The sequence below is a fragment of the Argiope bruennichi genome, chromosome 4 (assembly GCF_947563725.1).
Source record: "Argiope bruennichi chromosome 4, qqArgBrue1.1, whole genome shotgun sequence".
Lineage (NCBI taxonomy): Eukaryota > Metazoa > Arthropoda > Arachnida > Araneae > Araneidae > Argiope > Argiope bruennichi.
This window is the reverse complement of record NC_079154.1, coordinates 2,178,638-2,197,524: the sequence shown is the minus strand read 5'-3', so window position 1 is coordinate 2,197,524 and position 18,887 is coordinate 2,178,638. Positions and strand designations below refer to the sequence as shown.

The 18,887-nt window shown below is 25.6% G+C and overlaps 1 protein-coding gene across 2 annotated transcripts; it reads left to right on the top strand.

Moving 5' to 3' along the window:
* Positions 1–163: 163 nt before the first annotated feature.
* LOC129965572 (glutamate-rich protein 2-like) lies at positions 164–18,585 on the top strand. 2 transcript variants are annotated; one of them, XM_056079581.1, is made up of 7 exons: positions 266–484; positions 832–897; positions 6,931–7,003; positions 8,234–8,291; positions 11,287–11,358; positions 11,539–11,662; positions 14,576–18,585. In XM_056079581.1, exons 1-7 carry the CDS (start codon positions 447–449, stop codon positions 14,601–14,603), a joined length of 459 nt encoding a protein of 152 aa, XP_055935556.1. In that variant the 5' UTR covers positions 266–446; the 3' UTR covers positions 14,604–18,585. The 2 variants fall into 2 exon arrangements, with proteins under 2 accessions (XP_055935557.1, XP_055935556.1); XM_056079582.1 differs by lacking the exon at positions 11,287–11,358 and having other exon boundaries at positions 164–484.
* Positions 18,586–18,887: the final 302 nt, after the last annotated feature.

The window sequence follows — 18,887 nt, the reverse complement described above, 5'->3', positions numbered from 1 at the left end:
GTATGGAGTAGACGTATAACACATTCTATCTGTTTCATTGGTCAACAGGATTCTTAATAACCAATAAGATTCAAGAATCATAACCTATACTTTAGCTCTGGACTTCATGACGTAAATCTGAAATTCACATGCCACAATATAATATATCATTGATTAAAAAATTAGTATAATTAGTTAATTTTGAAATCACTCAAATTGATTGTAAATTAGATGAAACCACATTTTTGTTACAATCTAAATAAATGATAAATTGCAAGATTTTTTTATGGCAACACGGGTATTTGTTCCTTGTCCGCATCTTTTCGCTCCTTCCTTGTTTTTCGGTTCGAATGACTGAAAAATGTGTGATTAAATATTCTTCCAGTTTGAGTAATTACCAAAATTTGAATAAATAAATAAAAGCTGGACTAGCACTGAAGATATGAAGAAATGCTTGCAGTATATGAATGAATGTGAAAGCGGACATGGATGTTGAAAATAATCAGTATGATATTTACTATTTCGGATTTACACTTTCGAAATAATGCGTGCAAAAATTTGCAAAACATAAAATTTAGCTCTACTTGCTGCATTTAAACTAGCTGTTTAAAACAGTTGAAATGTTCTTTAAAAAAACCTGCGACATCAAAAATGTTTTTTTAAAAAATATTTTTACAAGTATTAATTGCATGATAATAAAGAAGACGAACATTTTATAGGTTAATTACGTCATTCCGTCCACAGAATAAATTAACTCCACTTGTCCTTATATGAAAATGATCGCAGTTTAGCACAAATTTTTATATACTTGTTTTAATTTGGTAACAGTTAATTCAAATTTTATTATTACAGGAAAACAACTAATGAACAACCTGTACAGAATTCTGAGGAACATAATGATAAACTTCAGAAAACTTTGTAAGTATTTATTATATCAATAATATGTCATTCTAAACAAGTCACTGATTAAATTTCAAAGCATAATCTGCAGTAGATTTATTGACTTTTCACACAGATTCTTTGGAAAATTTATGGTATCTTTATTTACTTTTTACAATGCACACTTTTTTTCTTCTTTTTTTACTTCCTCTCTCCAGATTGCTTATTGAGACCAGTTTTTAAAAATGATTATACAGATTACAAAATACTCATGAAAAGATATTATAAAATTGATAAATAAAAAAAGTCTGTTGTAATCAGTGGCTAAATTTTTTTATTCCTTTTCATTTCAGGATTCAATGATGTTAAATTTAATGCTTAGTTGAGAAATTCGTTTGATAACTTAAAGGAAAATATATTTGTATTGAAAGTAGTATTGTAAACAATTTGTTTGATGATGAATTTATCTATTTTAATTTTTTGAAACAGATTTTGATTGAAATAATTGATTTGTAAAGTTCATGTGTTATTAACATATTATCTATTTTTTATATATATACATACTGATAATTTGTACCTTTCATGTTTCTTTAATGGTTTAATTATTTTCTTTCAGTAAAATTTTATCAATTTCTGAATTAAATATGAAATTTTATTTGTGTAAAGGGAAAATTATGATAACTTCAAAATTAAGTTCTGAAATTAAAGAGTTCTTACTGTAATAAATTCAAGAAAAATTGCCTTCATCAATTTAATATATGAAGTAACCATATCTAAAATTTAAAAAAATAATAAATTTGGAAACAAAACTAAATAATTTCGGAATTGCAATTAAAAATTATTTCTTATTCAAACTAAAACCAAAAAGGAACAGAAAAAGCATCATAGTATTTTGTGAGTGCAAATGCAGCTACTACGAAAACACAGATGAATTGAGACAGTAGTAATAAAAACCAAGTTAATAGGAAAATATCAAAATTAAACCAAATAAAAAAGAATCTGGCCTGAAGACTTTCTCAAGGGTCACCCTCAGGCAGGGATTCAAAAAATTATCATTATATATATATATAATCTTTTAATACTTTTGAAGATTATTAGAACTATTTAAGAATTTTGTTCTTGTATTAGCAAAAATAAATAAAAACAAAGTATATTTTTTTATTATAATGATGCTATTTGTGCCTTTAAGAAAATAGTTTCAAAAATCACAAAGCCATTATAGCTGGTTTAGTGGTTGTAGTATTGATATCATGAATTCAAGTTTTTAGAATCAGTTCTTCATCTCTATCTTTGGGTTCTGGAATTTCAGAAATATTTATTTTGCATAATTGTGCATTATATTAAAAATGAGGCCTATCCAGCAATTATTACTTTCAATATCATTACAGCATGCCTTGCTCGTTTTGATGGGCAAATTGAAGTTGAAGAGTTATTTTGTGTTATGCTACAAGGTAAAACAAGCTTTGCCAATGACCCATTAAACAAATGAAAAGTTTAAAATATATTGATGCTGTGGTAAAAACTCAGGATAGCTGTACTCATAGGCAGTTGGTCTATTAAAATCATTGCGTTGATAACTACAATAAAGGTGGCAGTTATTGGTCTTGGGAAGATAATTTTTTCTTAATTGGAAAAAAGTAGACAATAACAGAAAAATCCAAAAAGAAAATTAAAATTCTAGCAATTGAAAGCCAATAAAAAAAAAGTTAGTTCACTGTAAAAGATGCGTAATTTCTAAAGACTACAGAATTTATTGAAACTATATGTGCAGTTAATGATTCTCATTCTAAATTCAGTTTATCATTTCAAGTTAATATATATCTCAATCCTTTCAAAACTAATGTTCTAACTTGGAAAATTCTCCTATTACACCAACACGGGTAAATAGGTAAGACAGGCAATGCCAAATTGAAGAATTATTTAATTGCATTTTGTGAAAAAGTGTATATATATATATATATATATATATATATATATATATATATATATATAATTTAATTTATATGTATGTCCAAACTGAGGATGAGCATTCAGAATATTTAGTATTTCTTAAGACAAAATAAAAAGGAAGGGGGGGGAGAGAACTTTAATAAAAATCTGCAAACCAAAATTCTGTCATTGAAAAACTCCCATATATTTCTTAATTAAAACTTTTTTTAAATGTTTTACAATAATACTACAGTATTTTTACTATGTTGTAGGAAATTAAAAATATAAGACATCATGGTGATTTCATATACTAATGGGGTGAGGTGTTTTAGCATTAGGAAAGAATAAGTGTGCTATTACTTAGTTACGTGGATAGAATGGAAGGATAAAAAGATTTTTTTCCCTTTTCCATTATAATTTTGGATACAAAAATTATTTTAGGTTATCTTGGAATTCAAAAAAATCGAATTTTCAAGAAAACAGATTTCTTTCTCATACAATTGTTCCTCTAATTTTTATAATTTTTCCAAAGTAAATTTCAACTTAATTTTTAATATTCACATATTTTTTTCCTTGAAATATTAAGATAGTTTTTCTATTTACACACATATATTATTTGTTTTCTTTTGCCAATGCTAAAGTTAAATTGTTTTCTTCAGACATTTTAATATTTACTTTTTTATTTATTTTGTAAATACTTTTTAATATGTGAAGATATTAATGCTTGTATACACTGCATTTTAAAATTGAGAGTTCTTTTAATGTTTGGCTTAAATAATTTGCTTTTTAAACTACTAAAACTTTAAATTTTTCAATTGGCATATTGTCTGCCTTTGTTAGTTTCAATTGAATTATTAAGCATTTTATTTTATTGTATCAGCTACCAAGTCATACTTTTTAAAACATAGTTATGGTCATTTTCATCTAGCTTTGAATTTTCTAATTACATTTTAGACCGCTTTCTAACTTTGCAGTATCTAGAATTCAAGGATTTTTCCTCTGTTTATTGAGCTTGTCTTACCATCAAGGTCTAAAATTAATTATTATATTTATTATTTTTATAAATTATTTTTTTATTCTGGTTTTTAGTTTAACCAGAATTTTGAAGATTTGATTAAACATCAAAGAAAATTTGAGTATCAGTTTCTAAAAGGAAATGGTGTGAATATGAGTACCCAAACCTATATTTCATCTTACTCTATTGAATTTTACTTGATTATCTTGATTTTACAATTATTGATATTCCAGTTTTAATAGTTGTTGCTATTTGTAAGTTTTTTATTGCATCATTAAAGTATTTAAAATGAAAGAGCCTTTTAGGTTGTTTCTTAAAGCTAAGAATATCCACTTAGAAATTTCATATTTCTCTCGCAGTCAAATATCTTTTGCTAAGTTCTGTTGTGGGAACTCTCAGTAATTTTATATATATATACTAATGAGATGAAGAATGCTGTTTATTATAAAACTTTAAAAGTAATTAATTATCTTTAACTGGAATTGAAAGTCCTGAAACCTCTTAAAGGGTTAAATATAAGAATTTTAAAACTATTCGACATAAAAAAATATATTTATTGTTTTTCTTGCATTCATGTAGAATAAATGAGAGTAAAAACAGATATAACTGCTTATTATCTCTCATTTTATAAAATTGTCCACCGTTATCTGCAATATTGAGTGGACCACCCCTTTTATTGGCATTATTATTAATTGCACAATTACTAACTAATCCCAATTACTGTTTCGGCCTCAGGCAACTTAGTGCGATTCTTTTTATATTTAAAGTAGCTGATTTATTATTGCACAAATAAGATTAAACCTGAATAATTAATATTTATACTGATCCATTATATTCTCCCTTCATGGACCAAGTTGAAGGTTATTGCTAATATTTTCTAATTGCTAATCTATGTGTTGGTGGTTATTGCTATCATATGTATTTTCTATTATTGCATTTTATTGTTTCAATCAGTTTTGATTTGAGTATTCATGAACATTATGGATAGAGAAGATGGAAGAAAACATAACTCTAATGGTTATTTTGTACTTTTATTAAAATGTACTGCAAATAGTAGTTTTTTTTAATACATTCTATCAATATATATATATATATGAGGTTTTCTACTGCAACTCTCATTAGTTAAACCTGACAATCAGATTTGAGATATTGTTAATTAGATAAATTTGTCTGTATGAGCACATCTAGTATTTATAATGAGTAGGAAAATAGAAGAACTGGTCCCCCAGCCACAATCACTGTACTGTCGTTGAAAATTTTTATTTATATGAAAACTTATGATTCTCAGATATATCATCAATGCTTACATATCATCCATTCCTTTTTCAAGAGAATCAAAAAATAACTACTTCATTGTATATTCCCTATGAAAGTAGGTGCTGAGAATTTGCCAGCCACAACACGATACCAATTTTTATTTGATTTGAAGACTCGTAATGCTTAAATATGTCATCAATTCTTATTTCTCCCTCTCTATTTTTTAGAGATATTGTGAAATGAAATCTTAACACTGCCCTAACTCAAAAACTAGAATGATTTCATCAAATAATTTTGTCTGTATGTACATAGCTAACTAGTTAGAATGCTGTGTGTTTAGTGTTCAATTATAATTTAATATAATACTTTCATTTAATGAGATACGATATAGCAATTCATCAAAGTTTTGTTAATAATACTAAAAATAATATTATTAATATAACAATTTACACATCCAGTCTATAAAACTCGTTAATTTCAGATAAAAAGCCCTACTTCCCAAGAATTTTGGAAAAATTTCTTTTGCTCTAACAACAGATAAATTACATCCTGTTATGGCAATTTTCAAATAGCTTTGCATTTCAAATTCTTGATGTTTATTAATAACATGAATTTTATCAATGGTATCCTACTCGCAAGTACTGCATGTGCCGTTATTCATTTATTCTGTTATGTCAGAATGTTTGACATAACAGAATGACAGAACAGAATGTTCGAATAAATGACAGTAATAGAAACAAATATTTCTTGTGTATGTTTTTATATTCTACTATTTAGCGTGTGTCACTTTTAAAAAGTTGGAACATTGTAGCTCATTTTTCATTCAATTTCTAATATTTGAAAAATTTCAAAATTTGTACATACATGTCTTTACGATCACTTTATGCTATTTTAATATTCAGAATTTGATTTAGTTTTCTCTCATACATTTCAAGCACCCGACAGTGAATATGGGGGAAAAAATGAGATATCATAGTATTTATCATGATTATTTATTAGAAATTTTTTTAAAAAGTGGGAAAATTATTCAAATAGAAAATGCATTAGTAAGAATTTACGCTAATACAAATGTTTTAAAAAACTGTTTTTATTAAATTTAAAAGAGTATGCCATGAATGTGATACTTTTCAAAGGACATTTAATATGAATGTATTCAGCAACTTTTGAAACACTTGTATGAGGTTGGTTAATGCATTTATCCTCTGAGGTTAACATCATGATCATGATCATATTGCCTATAGCATATGCTCATCATGATCATATGCTATTTCATATTCTCAATCAGTTTTTCTATTCATGTTAATTATGTGGAGGGAAACAAAGAATTTGTTTTTATATATTATTGACTTAATACTTAAATTTCCATTATTCCGATACATTTTTTGAAAACTTTTCTGTACCATTCTTCAGTCTCTTGATACCATTTGAACTAATATTGATTATTAAAATAAATAAAACAATAAAATATAATTATGAATCAAGACAATAATTTTGAAATAAAGCAGAGCAGTGAAAAGCTCTTAAGTGAAAAAAAAATTAGCACTAGAAAAAGTGGGAGAAGAAGTTATGTTATCAAAGTTCACATATTTCTTATGGTAGGAAAGGATGTATGCCCTTGGCTTGTTCTTTCAGTAATAGAACAACTCAAGATGCTATATGTAAAATTTTTGTCCATTATAAACTGTCTTTACTTAATGATTTGGGAAAGTAAATGAGCTGTCTGTGCTTGGATCAAACCATAGCATTTTCCCCCCTGGATTATCTTAATTTATTTAAAGAAAATTTCATTGAATATATTAATTTATTTAGCTCTTCGGTTCTAATTTATAGAAATATGAAAATGTTTGGATTTTTATCTCTTTTTCCTTTAGTTCACAGATAAATGAAGAATCGTGTGATCAATATATAAATGACAACTTTCAGTTGGATGAAATATTGTCTGAAGTAAGTTTAATAAGAATGATTATATTCTTTATTGCAAATAAAGTTCACGATAAAGGTATGGTCAATGCTTGGTTTTGATTTCGGTATTCATAATTTTTGCATTTCACTTTTTTCCCTGTTTTGTTCCTTACTTATTCCTTACCTTATTAAAAAAAAGTAATTTCCTTATTTATTATTATTTTTTTTTCAAATTCATCAACAATTTGAAATCACTTAAACAATACTATTACTATTGTATATTAAATAAAAATAGGAACAATCAATTGTTGCTTATGAAATAAAAAAAAATTAATAAATTTTATTGAAAATATAACATTCTGAAAATTTAAATATTATGGATTTTGTCAGGTTTTGATATAATTTAGTCTATAAATCGAATGGTTCTGAATTTCAGAAAGATTCTTTACTTCCTGAAAATAGAATGGCATCTTTGAATAAGTTGAAGCAGCCACTTTTATGAAGCATATTATGAATGTGCTACCTAATAAATTACTTTAAAAACTTTATGAAATGTCAACCATAAACTTATTTCTGTATTGCGATTTGTTCTTTATTTCAGCATTATTTTATGCCTATTTTTGCTTTCTGTATATCCTCATAATTTGATAATTAAAAATTTATATATCAAAATATATAATGAAATAAAATTACATGAATAGATATCTATTTGTGTTATATTTCAGTTTCTCATTATGCAATAATTTGGGCAATTACATTTTAAACTAATTTCTTTATTCATTTATTTTATACAAAGAAAATAAACTTGTAAATTAGTAAAATAGTATTTAAAAAATTTTTTTATTGATTGTAATGTAATTTCTTGTCTTTTTTTTCCAAAAAAAATTATTCTATAAGTTGGGAGCTGCAATTCTATATGGATTCAGTTTCTCAGCTGAATTTTATTTTTGAAAAGCTTAATAAATTTTATTAGATTCTTCTATATTTATTAACAAAATATTTTGGACATTCAAAATAATTTAAAACATCTTCCTTTGTTAAATTTTGGGAATTTTATTAATTTGAAATTACATGTGTTTAGATTTTAGTAACTCATCTATATGTTCTGTTTTCTAAGTAAATTTAGACTTGTGACTATGAACTAATTTTAAAATTTAAGAAAGATTTTGAAGCTGTTTCAAACGAGAATGCCAGTTAAATGACAATTTGAAAAATATTTACTTTGCATACAAAAAGTATTTCAAATATAATGGCACTTTTTTTTCTCTTTAGTTTCTGTCTACTCTGATGGCTCGAAACTATAAAAGTGCCTTGCATTATTGCAAATTGAGTGAGTATATCATTTTACCAATTATAAAAAAAATAAGTGGATCATTTTTATTTTATTTGTCAATTTAACTATTAATAATTAATATATGCTAATTTTGTTTTACCAGTTATAGAAAAATGCATGAAATTTTAATTTTATCTGCCAATTTAAGACTTTTAATTATTAAAATATTTGTTATATTACATAACTTTTGAATATAATTTAAACATTTAGGTTACCTTTTCCTTTAATGATGTATTTACTATGATTTTTACAATATATGAATTTAAGAAATTCATGAAGTTAATATATGATAAAGTTGAAGATTTATTAAATTATTTATCATTAAACGTGCCCTTGATTTATATTGCATCACTTGGATATTAAGTTTGCAAGATTGATGAGTATAGATTATGTGCCAACTACAATATTACATCAGTAAAAAGCTTATTGATATTTACTTTAAAAAATTAGGATTTTGCCAGCAAAATATAGCCTTGCAATTTTTTTTAAAGGTAAGGCATAGCAATGTATACTGGGTACTAAAGGGGGAAAATAAGCAAAAAAAAAAAAAGGAAAATTATAATAAAAATAATAAATAGAAAAAAAATTAGAAAGAAAAATTATGCAGGGGAAAGGAAAATAAGAGAAAACAAAGGGAAACATAAAAGAAGGAAAGGAATAAAAATTATAAGTAATAGAAAAAAATTGAAAGAATAAATTTAAAAAGAAAGAAGGATAATGGAAAAAACAAACAATTGGAATTTACTGTTAAAAATTTATGGTGACTTAAACCAAGGCAAGCTCAAATAAATTGCTGAGTTCACTTACAATAAATTGAATTGTTACAAGACTTTCAGTGAAGAAGTTGAAAAATATTTATTCTCTTGGTGAAAAAAAAAAAAAGATTGATATGGTCTAACTTCAGATGTTAGAGAGAGAAGGTTGGTTTTATCAGATATTCTCTTTCTTAAGTAATTGGTGAGATGTCATTCAAGTACATAATGCTGAATATCATCTTCATCATCTCCGCAATGGTAAATACAGTCGTTAAGATTGAAACTTTTCATGTATTTGGGAGACAGTTTCATGGTTCATTGATATTTGAGAATAATATCTATTTGTTATACATCTTAAAATTTTTACATCTGAAAAATAAATTGACCTTTTCTCCTCATTATCCCAACAATTATGCCATGCCTTTAATAGAATGTTTTTAAGTAACATTTTAATCGATCAATTCAAAATATTGAGATGTATATCCACTTCTGCTTTAGCATTGACAACCTTACCTGCTTTATCGACAGTTTCATTTCCAGCTATACCGCCGTTGACTAATTTTACCTACTGCAACGAGACTGTCTCATCAACAAGTTTCTTGACATCTTCAGCCATATCATTCTTAGGATAAAACTTTTGAAGAACTTTCAGAATTGACATGCTATTAGAAAGTAAATAGAAGTCTATTATTAGTAGGTCTGTTATACTTTTTCCAGGTTAGAGCTTTGTATATGGCCAAGAGTTCAGCTTGAGAAACTAAGTAGTGGTCATCAAGTCTGTACTGAATCTCCACCATGAAGTTATTGCCAAAAGTATAGACAGTTGCTGCTACATTAAGACCATTAAGTTTGGAGCCATCTATAATAAAAGAGAAGTCTGCTTGCAAATGAGAACAATCCCACTGCACTGAAAAATTCTGGCTAGGGTTAACCAGAGAATACTTTTCACAAGCAATCTTAGAACCTTTCACCAATATCTAGAAAATAGATATTGTTTCTATAATGTTTTATATTAAACATGGCAGTTTCCATTTTGCATATAAGATCCACAGGTTCTAGTTTGCAGATAATTTGAAGAGTGGTTGTAGAAGGTATCAGTGATTGCTTGACATTGGAAAGTATTAATTTTATGAATCTGTTTTGTTGAATTCAATTGCTATTCTGGATGCTATAGTAATATTCTCTCAAAATCTGTTTTGTAGGGACCTTAACAACTTCTAATGAAAGATCTTTAAATTTTTTAATTAAGTTTCTGAGCATATCTCCTAGTTTTTCTGAAATTTATTTATTGCTATCTGTTGCATTCTACAGAGTATTTTAAATGCAATCTCCAAATACTTTTCGTTGTATTCTCTGAAAGGGAATATTTTGTGCATTATTATAAAATAACTTTCTGAAAACTAGATAATAAATGAATGTAAGAAAAATATAAATTTAAAAATGAGCAACTTATTAGTTTAGTGCAAAATTATTATGAGTTAATTATATGTTATCTCTCTTCATTCTTTTTTATTTTAAGCATTGATGTTATTGACATCTTCAGTAAAGGGATTGCATATCAGGTGTATAAAAACTCAGATATTTTAACAAAAATAACATTAGAGCACATTCCTAACCTGTGCAGATTCTTACTGATGAATTTACAACTTACTTCAAACCTAACAAAACATGTGTCCACTTATTTTGTTTTTATTTATTATTATTTAATTGCCTATAATGGATTTACTTATTTAGTGACTTTTTTTCCAGAGATAATGACTTCTTAAGGCAATGTTTCATTTAAGAATCCACCTTTATTGGCTTATCACAAAGCATGAAGATCTATCTTTCCACCTTCCCTTCATTTTCTGAAAAAATTTCACTATTTCATTTATTTATGCTGAAGATTCAATAGTGAGAGTTAATATAGAAGATAAATCAGATATTCCTATAATAAGATGCATAGTTTTTAAAAATGATTTAATATTTTTATATTGACAAATAATTTAAGTGTCCTTACAACTATACATAGCATATACAGAATAATGTATTATAAATTTCTAAATTAAATGTTTATGTGTAATGTCAATAATGTGTATTTATCTCTTGTAGAGTTCCTTGTATGTGTTAGAATGTTAAATTTTTCTTTAAATGTGAAGTACTTTTTTTTCTTTAATAATTCTATAAAGAAAATATTAATAAAAATTGTAAATTATTAATTTTTCAATAATTTATTCCCTTTAAATTTTACTTTCTAGTTTTGCTGTATGAGCCAAATAATGAAATTGTACAAGATTTCTATCCTTTGATTGAAGAAAAAATGCATTTGGGTATGGAAAATATTTATTATTTTTCCTCCCAATTGATGAAGATTCTGTGTAATCTTTAATATTATTTTTTATTGTCTGTTATATTACTGATATTTATATGAAATTATGTCATTGACATATGAAACTTCTGTCCTTGCTTCTTTTAGTTGTAGATATTAAATTGTATTTTATGTCTTAAAGATAACTACGGATCAGATGAATGTGATGAAAGTGAAAGTAGTGCAACAAAATCAGAGTCCTTGTCTGAATACTTTTCAAGTACATCAGTTGGTACAGAAAACCTGTCTTCGAGTTCTTTTACAAGGTATTTGACAATATTTGTGCATTCTAAAAAAATGGTGATTTCTTTGTAAAAAAATGCAGGATTTTAGCAATTAAAGATATATCTCATATTAAAATTCAAGTATTTTCTTAACTATATTATTTTATCAAAACAGTACATTAGATTTTTCAAAAAATCTAGGAGTATAGGAATGATGGAGTATGAAGTTTAACTTCTTCATTTTAAATAAGAATGAATCTGGGGAATATTTCCTAAACGTTGGCACTTTCAGCATATTATTTGCTTGAGATTGTTAATACAGCCTTACCTAATAAATTGGTATAAGTTACTATTTTGTAATCTGGCACAGTTGTGAGAGGCTAATGCTATTAGAGGGCATTAATATTTCTGCTTAAATTCATAACATGTCTGAAGAATTAAATTTCAAATTTCCTTTTGCACTTTCCATTTGAAAAAAATATTTTAAATTTTTGTAACTTTTAAGAAATAAGCAAATTAATAATGTCCTCTTCATTTTTTAAAAAAATATTTGAAAAAGCAATTTTTATTGTAATGATGAGATCTTGCATTTAATTTAGATAAAGATTGGAACTGTTTTCCAAATTCTAATTATAATTTGTTTCTTTTAAGTTTTTCAAGAAAATTAACCAAAGAAATTTTTATTGATGTTAAATAATTGGATCTTTAACTCAATTATATGGTAAACTTTAATTATTAATCTTTGTTTAATTAAAAAAATTTGGGTGAAATAATTGCCGTTTAGATTTTCTTATTCTTCAAATGTTTACTTTAAGGATCATAGCTTTAATATTAAACTAGAGTTTTGGAAATGAAGTTCCTTAAAACAAGTAAATTGCTAGTCATATAGTATTTAGTTTAATAAAGAAATGCAAATTTAATCCTTTATAGTTGATGGAAAGTTGGATATGAAATGGATCTCTTTTGTCAACTTTTAATAAATCTCAAAATTAGTGTAATGAATAATTTTAGTGATTTTTTTTATTCCAAAGGGGTAAAATGGCATTTTTTTTTTTTGAAATTTTGAATTATTACATTAATATGAAATTTAATTTTAAAAAATATAATGTTCATTAACAAAAAATTCATCTGAAATAATGGAAAAAATTTGCAGTCCAGAAATCGAATTTATAAAAATTAGTGGAAAGAAATAATACTTTTAAAATGTTAGTTAATTTGAAATCTTTTTATCATATAATGATTAATAAAGTCATTAAATACATTGAAAATGTATTATTTTAATAGAAAAAAATTAGATAAAATGTAGAATAATTGATTCAAAGTTTTCAAAATATCTTTCTGTAAGAATTGAGATTATGCAGAAACTTGAAATACTGAATAAATTAGTTTGTGCACACATCATTTTTTTAAAAGAATAATGTTATGTTCTTGTTATTTTGATTAGCGAAAGCAGGTCGTCAAATTTCAGTTATGCCAGTTAGATTCTTTTTAATCAGACCTCTTTTTCGCAATAGATATATTTTTATTCAGGTAAACTTTAAAGTTTAAAAAAAAATTTCAATCATACAGTTCAAGATTAAAAAAAAAAAAAAAAAAGATGGGACAGTGGTGTGGATTATTTAGATTAGACAAAGAACAAGCAAGCAATTTTCAATGCCCTTTCTACATTTCTATAAATTTGCTGAAATTAATAAAAATCTTACTATCCCAAATTCTTTTACCAAATAATTAGAAATTTTGGGGGCATAGAATTTAATTTTGACAGGTACATAGAAAAAGAATGATATTAGGCAGTAAAAGAAAGAAAAGAGTCATCATTTAATCCTTTTCTTATTGTAAAAAGAATTAAAAGAAATTTGATTACAAATTTTTGTAAGAATATGTGTAAAAATTATTTTTATCTAATATTCTTATTTTTAATGCATATTTTTTTCATTTATTTTTTAATTTAATTATTTATTCATTGTTTTAAATTTAAGAATATGATATTATTATTATTGAAAAGTTGAAATTGTTAAATTATTACTTTTTAATTTCCTTGCTTTGATATTGGATATTATAAGCAATGTTTTCTAATATTTATAACTTTAAAAAAAATTCAAAATTCTTGTTAAATGGATGCTTTTTATTTGAAATTTTAAAGAGTCTTTAAAGTGATGGTCATTAATGGCTAATTACTAATCATGAAATATTAAATAAAGAAAAGGTTTTTATTATGTGAGAAGTCCCCCCACACACACCGCTGATGCTTTAATCGCAAAAGAAAAGGTATAAAAACCAAATGATGTATGAACTCACAAAAATTCTGTAAGTATCACTTACAGGCAATTTTGTGTGTGTGTGTGTGTGTGTGTGTGTGTGTGTGTGTGAGAGAGAGAGAACTGTGCTTTGAGTTGTGCAAAAATATTTCATAGAATTATTATAAAATATTTTTTAAATCAATTTCATTTTTTTATGAAATAAAGAAAAGAATTTATTTCTGAAATATTTAGAAATGCTTTATTAGTTACAAGATTAAATATCAGAAGTGAAATGTATTAATGAGAATTAAATTCAGAGGAGAAGAGAATCTTTTACATGGAGAAAAAAAATTGAAAAATGTAATTTTCTTATAAATATCATAGAATTACAATACAAAAGAAAACTATAAAGAAAATTGAAATAAGAATTCCATTATTTATTTCAGTCTTTATTACTAGGAATTGGGGCCATGAAAAATTGTAGAAATATTTTATTGTTTTATTTAAGAGAAAGCATTAATGAGTTGTTCAAAATTATAATTATTGATATGAATACTCATATATTGTAATCAGTAGTTTAGTAGTAGTTTTTTTTTTATCCTTTCCCCAAATGCAATTGATATTTTTTATGTAATATTATTGATGATTGATTTATTATATTATTGATGATAGAATAGTAATAGTGAAGGTATAATAGTAACCTTTTTTATTGTAGTGAGGAAGACGATGAATCTGTTAATTGACTTGGAAGGAAAAATTACACTTTTAATTTTTGTAGATACTCTTTTATTGTTTTTAAATTATTCTATGATAAGGGTAATATTAATGTCTTTTATTTCAGATTTTCTATTTACTTGGATTTATTTTTTTTGTTTATTAACATTTTATTTGCTTATTTAAATAATTTTTCACTATCTAATCAGTTGATGTCTTTACTTAATATTATATTTTAATGTTATACTTTAACTATAAACATCTGAATTAATTGCACTGAATATGATTTAATAAAAAGTGTTGCCTCATACAGATAATTTATTGTATTGCACAAAGTTAAGTCACTTTTTAATTTTAAAAAACGATTATTCTATTTGAATACATTTTTTTTTATGCTAAGTGATTGAAAGGCTGAAATTGTATGTGGTATCATTAATATTTTTATGGAGTATTTATTTTTTGTCTTATTCATAGTAAAAATCGCTAGTACAAGCTTGCATCTGCAATATAAGATAAATGTGTAATTAAATTGCATTTGATAGGTTCATTTAAAATATTCATTTCATAATTGAATTATACATGAAAGTTGTATTTATTTTTATGACATTGCTTCAAATGTTATATTATATTCTAATATATCAATTGTGCATAGAGCGGGTAAAAAAAGTGTCCATATGGAACACTAAAATAAAAATAAACTAGCATAATTCTTAATCTTTGCTTTTTATCTTTGTAAACTATTTATATATGGTTAATATGAGTCTTTAAAAGATAGTTTCATCATAAATTCCTCTTTTTTACAAAACACAGCAAATCTTTTTACAATTTTTAAGATAAAGGATGAAGTGTCGTGCAAAAAAAGTTTCTGTACCCAATATGCAAACTCTTTTTAACTTGTTTCACAACTGACCTGGAGTAAATATTCAAAGTTTGATGGTTTGTCAGAGTGTAGAATACGACATAGCAACGGTTGTTTAGTTTCAGTTTGTAGCTGATCGTTTTAAAATGGAAATTCCGAAAGCCATTCAAGTGTTAGTGATTCGATGGAAAATAGATGGATTATCTATAGAAAAAATCATTGAAATCACTAACAAACCAAACTCTACAGTGCAGTATATTATTGGAAGGTACCAAGAGCTTCAAACATTTGGGGATAGAGATCAATCCGGAAAGCCTCTGATGTTAACTCGATTGCATAAAAGAAATATCATGCTTAAGATGTAAGATAATCCACGGATTAATGCACCTCAACTTGCAACTGATTTAATGGTTGATTACAACATTAAAGTCGCACCTCAAATGGTGAGAAATATCATTAAAAAAAGGTTATAAAGGACGTGTGGCCCAAAAGAAGCCTGTTATAAGTTTGCAGCAGGAAACAGTGTCTCAAGTTTATAAAAAAGCATATAAGCAAGTCTCTATCTTATTGGAATCTGTTCTTAATAGAGATTAATCAAAGTTTAATATCCGTCGGGCAGATGGTTTAGTTATGGTCTGAAAGAAACCAAAGCAGCATTTGTTAAGCAGTGTAAGAATTTATGTGGAAATGTAAAGCACAGTGATGACGAGAACATGGTATGGGGGTGTATAAGTGCTGCTGGTATCAGAAAAATATGTTTTATCGAAGGAAATATGCATAAGTACATGTATCTCAATATTCTAAAACAAAACTTTTTAACCAATGCAGAAAAACTGTCCTTTTGAACTGATTTTACTTTTCAACAGGACAACAATCCTAAGTACACCTCCAAGATTTGTCAAAAGTAATGACTCTATCATGTTAAACAATAGCTTCAAAGCCGTCCCCAGTCTCCCAATTTAATCACTATAGAACATATATGTGAAGAAATCAGCTGTGAACTAAAAAATATCACACAAAGAACAAACTTGAACTCAAAAAGGCCATTCAAGACATTTGGAGCAATATTTTCCCAGAAACAACAACAAAAAAAGTTGTTGGGTTAGTCTCCACATGTTTGAGAGAAGTGACAAAGGCCAAAGGAAGGCCTACCGATCATTAAATGCAAGTTGGTCAAAATGAAAAAGATCTTTCATGTCCATGTAAATACCGTACTGAAACTTTTTTGTTCCTTATTAGTGGCATTTTTTTATTCTTTCAATTTATATATTTAATTTTCTCTATATTTTTTCCTTATAATATTCATAAATACTTAATGAAATTATGTTAAACCAGTTTTAAAATTTTTATTTTCATTACAAAATATTATGTGTCAAAAATTAAACTTTCTATAACAGTCATAGTTGCGTACAGAAACTTTTTTACCCATTGTATATATTTAAATGTGTTTCTGAATAATGCAATGAAGGATTGTATTGTAACAAATGCAGAATTGAATGTATTTCAGAATACACTCTTTGCAGTTTTCTTCCACTCTATCCATTAAATTTTTAAAAAATTAAAGTGCAATATTTTTTTATACTTGTAATATCGCATTTTAGCATTATTTTATCAACATGAATGACCAAAACAATTATTATTCAATCCAAATGTAATTCAATTTTAAGTTTTGCTGCTCTGTTTTCCTATATATATATATTTTGAGATTTGTATTTCAAATCAGCATTATTTATGTGAAGTTTACAGTCGAGATTATCGCTGTATATGTACATATTGCTAATCATCCTGCAAGATATTTTATTGATATAAATATCGAATACTGTTTCAGCTATTTTTGTGATGGTACAGTTTTAGTGATGTCATGACTATTTGACTGATTATTACTACCGGTGAATTCTTTAAAAATCAGACAGCTGTATATTAAAAGTGAGACAGTAATTTGGAATAAATATGTCTATGTATAATAGAAAGCATTGCCAAATATTTCTTTTTCTATAAGATATATTTTCCCTCGAATTGAATGTGAATTCCTCTTTTGCTTATGACTGTTGCATACATCTCAATAATTTTCAAAAATTAATTAATGAGCAGCTTTTGCCCACCAAATCTAACATTAAATTATACAATATAAATTTTTGCCATTGTGGCCTGAATCTTTCTTTTATCTTTTTTTTTATTGTACTTTTTCATATTTCTCTGAGAAATGTTCTACATTTTTCATTACTGTTTGACTTCAGTGTTATTGTTTCATTTTCTTGGCCATTTTAAATCTTCATCAAAGTTACAAAAATATATATTGTCTTTATTACATTAATTTCTTCTTTTTGAAATACAGTAAATACTGATCTAAATTCAATTTTGATTAGTGTATATAAGATTTCGGATATTAAGTCTATAATCTCCACATCTGTTGTCTTGAAAAGTGAAACAATCTTATTATATAAGACCTATTTTATATATGTGATCTAACTACTTTCAAAACTCATTCTGTTTTAAATTTGATGATCCTGAATTAAACATTTAATTTGCTAAGAATAAACATTCATTTATATTTAAAGTTATTTAAATTCATTAAAGAATTTAGTGGCTTTTGAATTTTGCCATTCTTTCCCCTAAAAATGAAAATTTAAATAATATTAAAATCTGTTTCTAGATTTCCAAAGTGTCCCCTCCCCATTAAACAACCTATTAATTTTTTTTAAAAGATTTATTTTTTCGATAAATTCATTGCAAGGACATAGATTGCTGATACTTTTGATAAACACTAGTATTATACTCAATCACTGTGATGTTTAACATCAAATCCTATGTTTTGCTCATTACAGTCTATATTTCAATGACTTTTCAGTTTTGTTTATCTTATGATAAAATACAATTTTAATGTCACAACATTAAATGAATGTTTTCTTTAGTGATAATTGTTTTTGTAAATTTTATTAAAGATTTTGTAAATTTTGATTTTAAATTTATTTTAATAATTTTTATGTCTGTTAAAATAATATTGTAACTTGGGCACCCTTTATACTATCATATATGTAGTCTATCTATATATTTACTCTATTGCTAAGAGGAGGTTTGAAAATGTGATATATGTTTTATAACAATGCTCAAATCTGAATGATAGTTGCTCAACATCAATAAATTTCATTTAAATGGCCTATTTGCATTTTCTTGATTACATAGGTTAGTTAATATTCTCTTGTATGTGCATGCATGAGAATTTTTGACATTTTTATAAATTCATATTTCTTAAGTATAAAACAAAAAACAATTTTTAATATAAAAATTTAAATGCATATTAAGTTTTATCACCATTTATTAATTTGAAATGTTGAATTTTATCACCAATTCTTAATAAATATTGATGCAAAAAAAGATGCATGCTTTGTTTTAAAAACAGCAGCAAATTATTCCAATGCAGTTTCTATTATGAAAACTCTATGTTATCATCTTG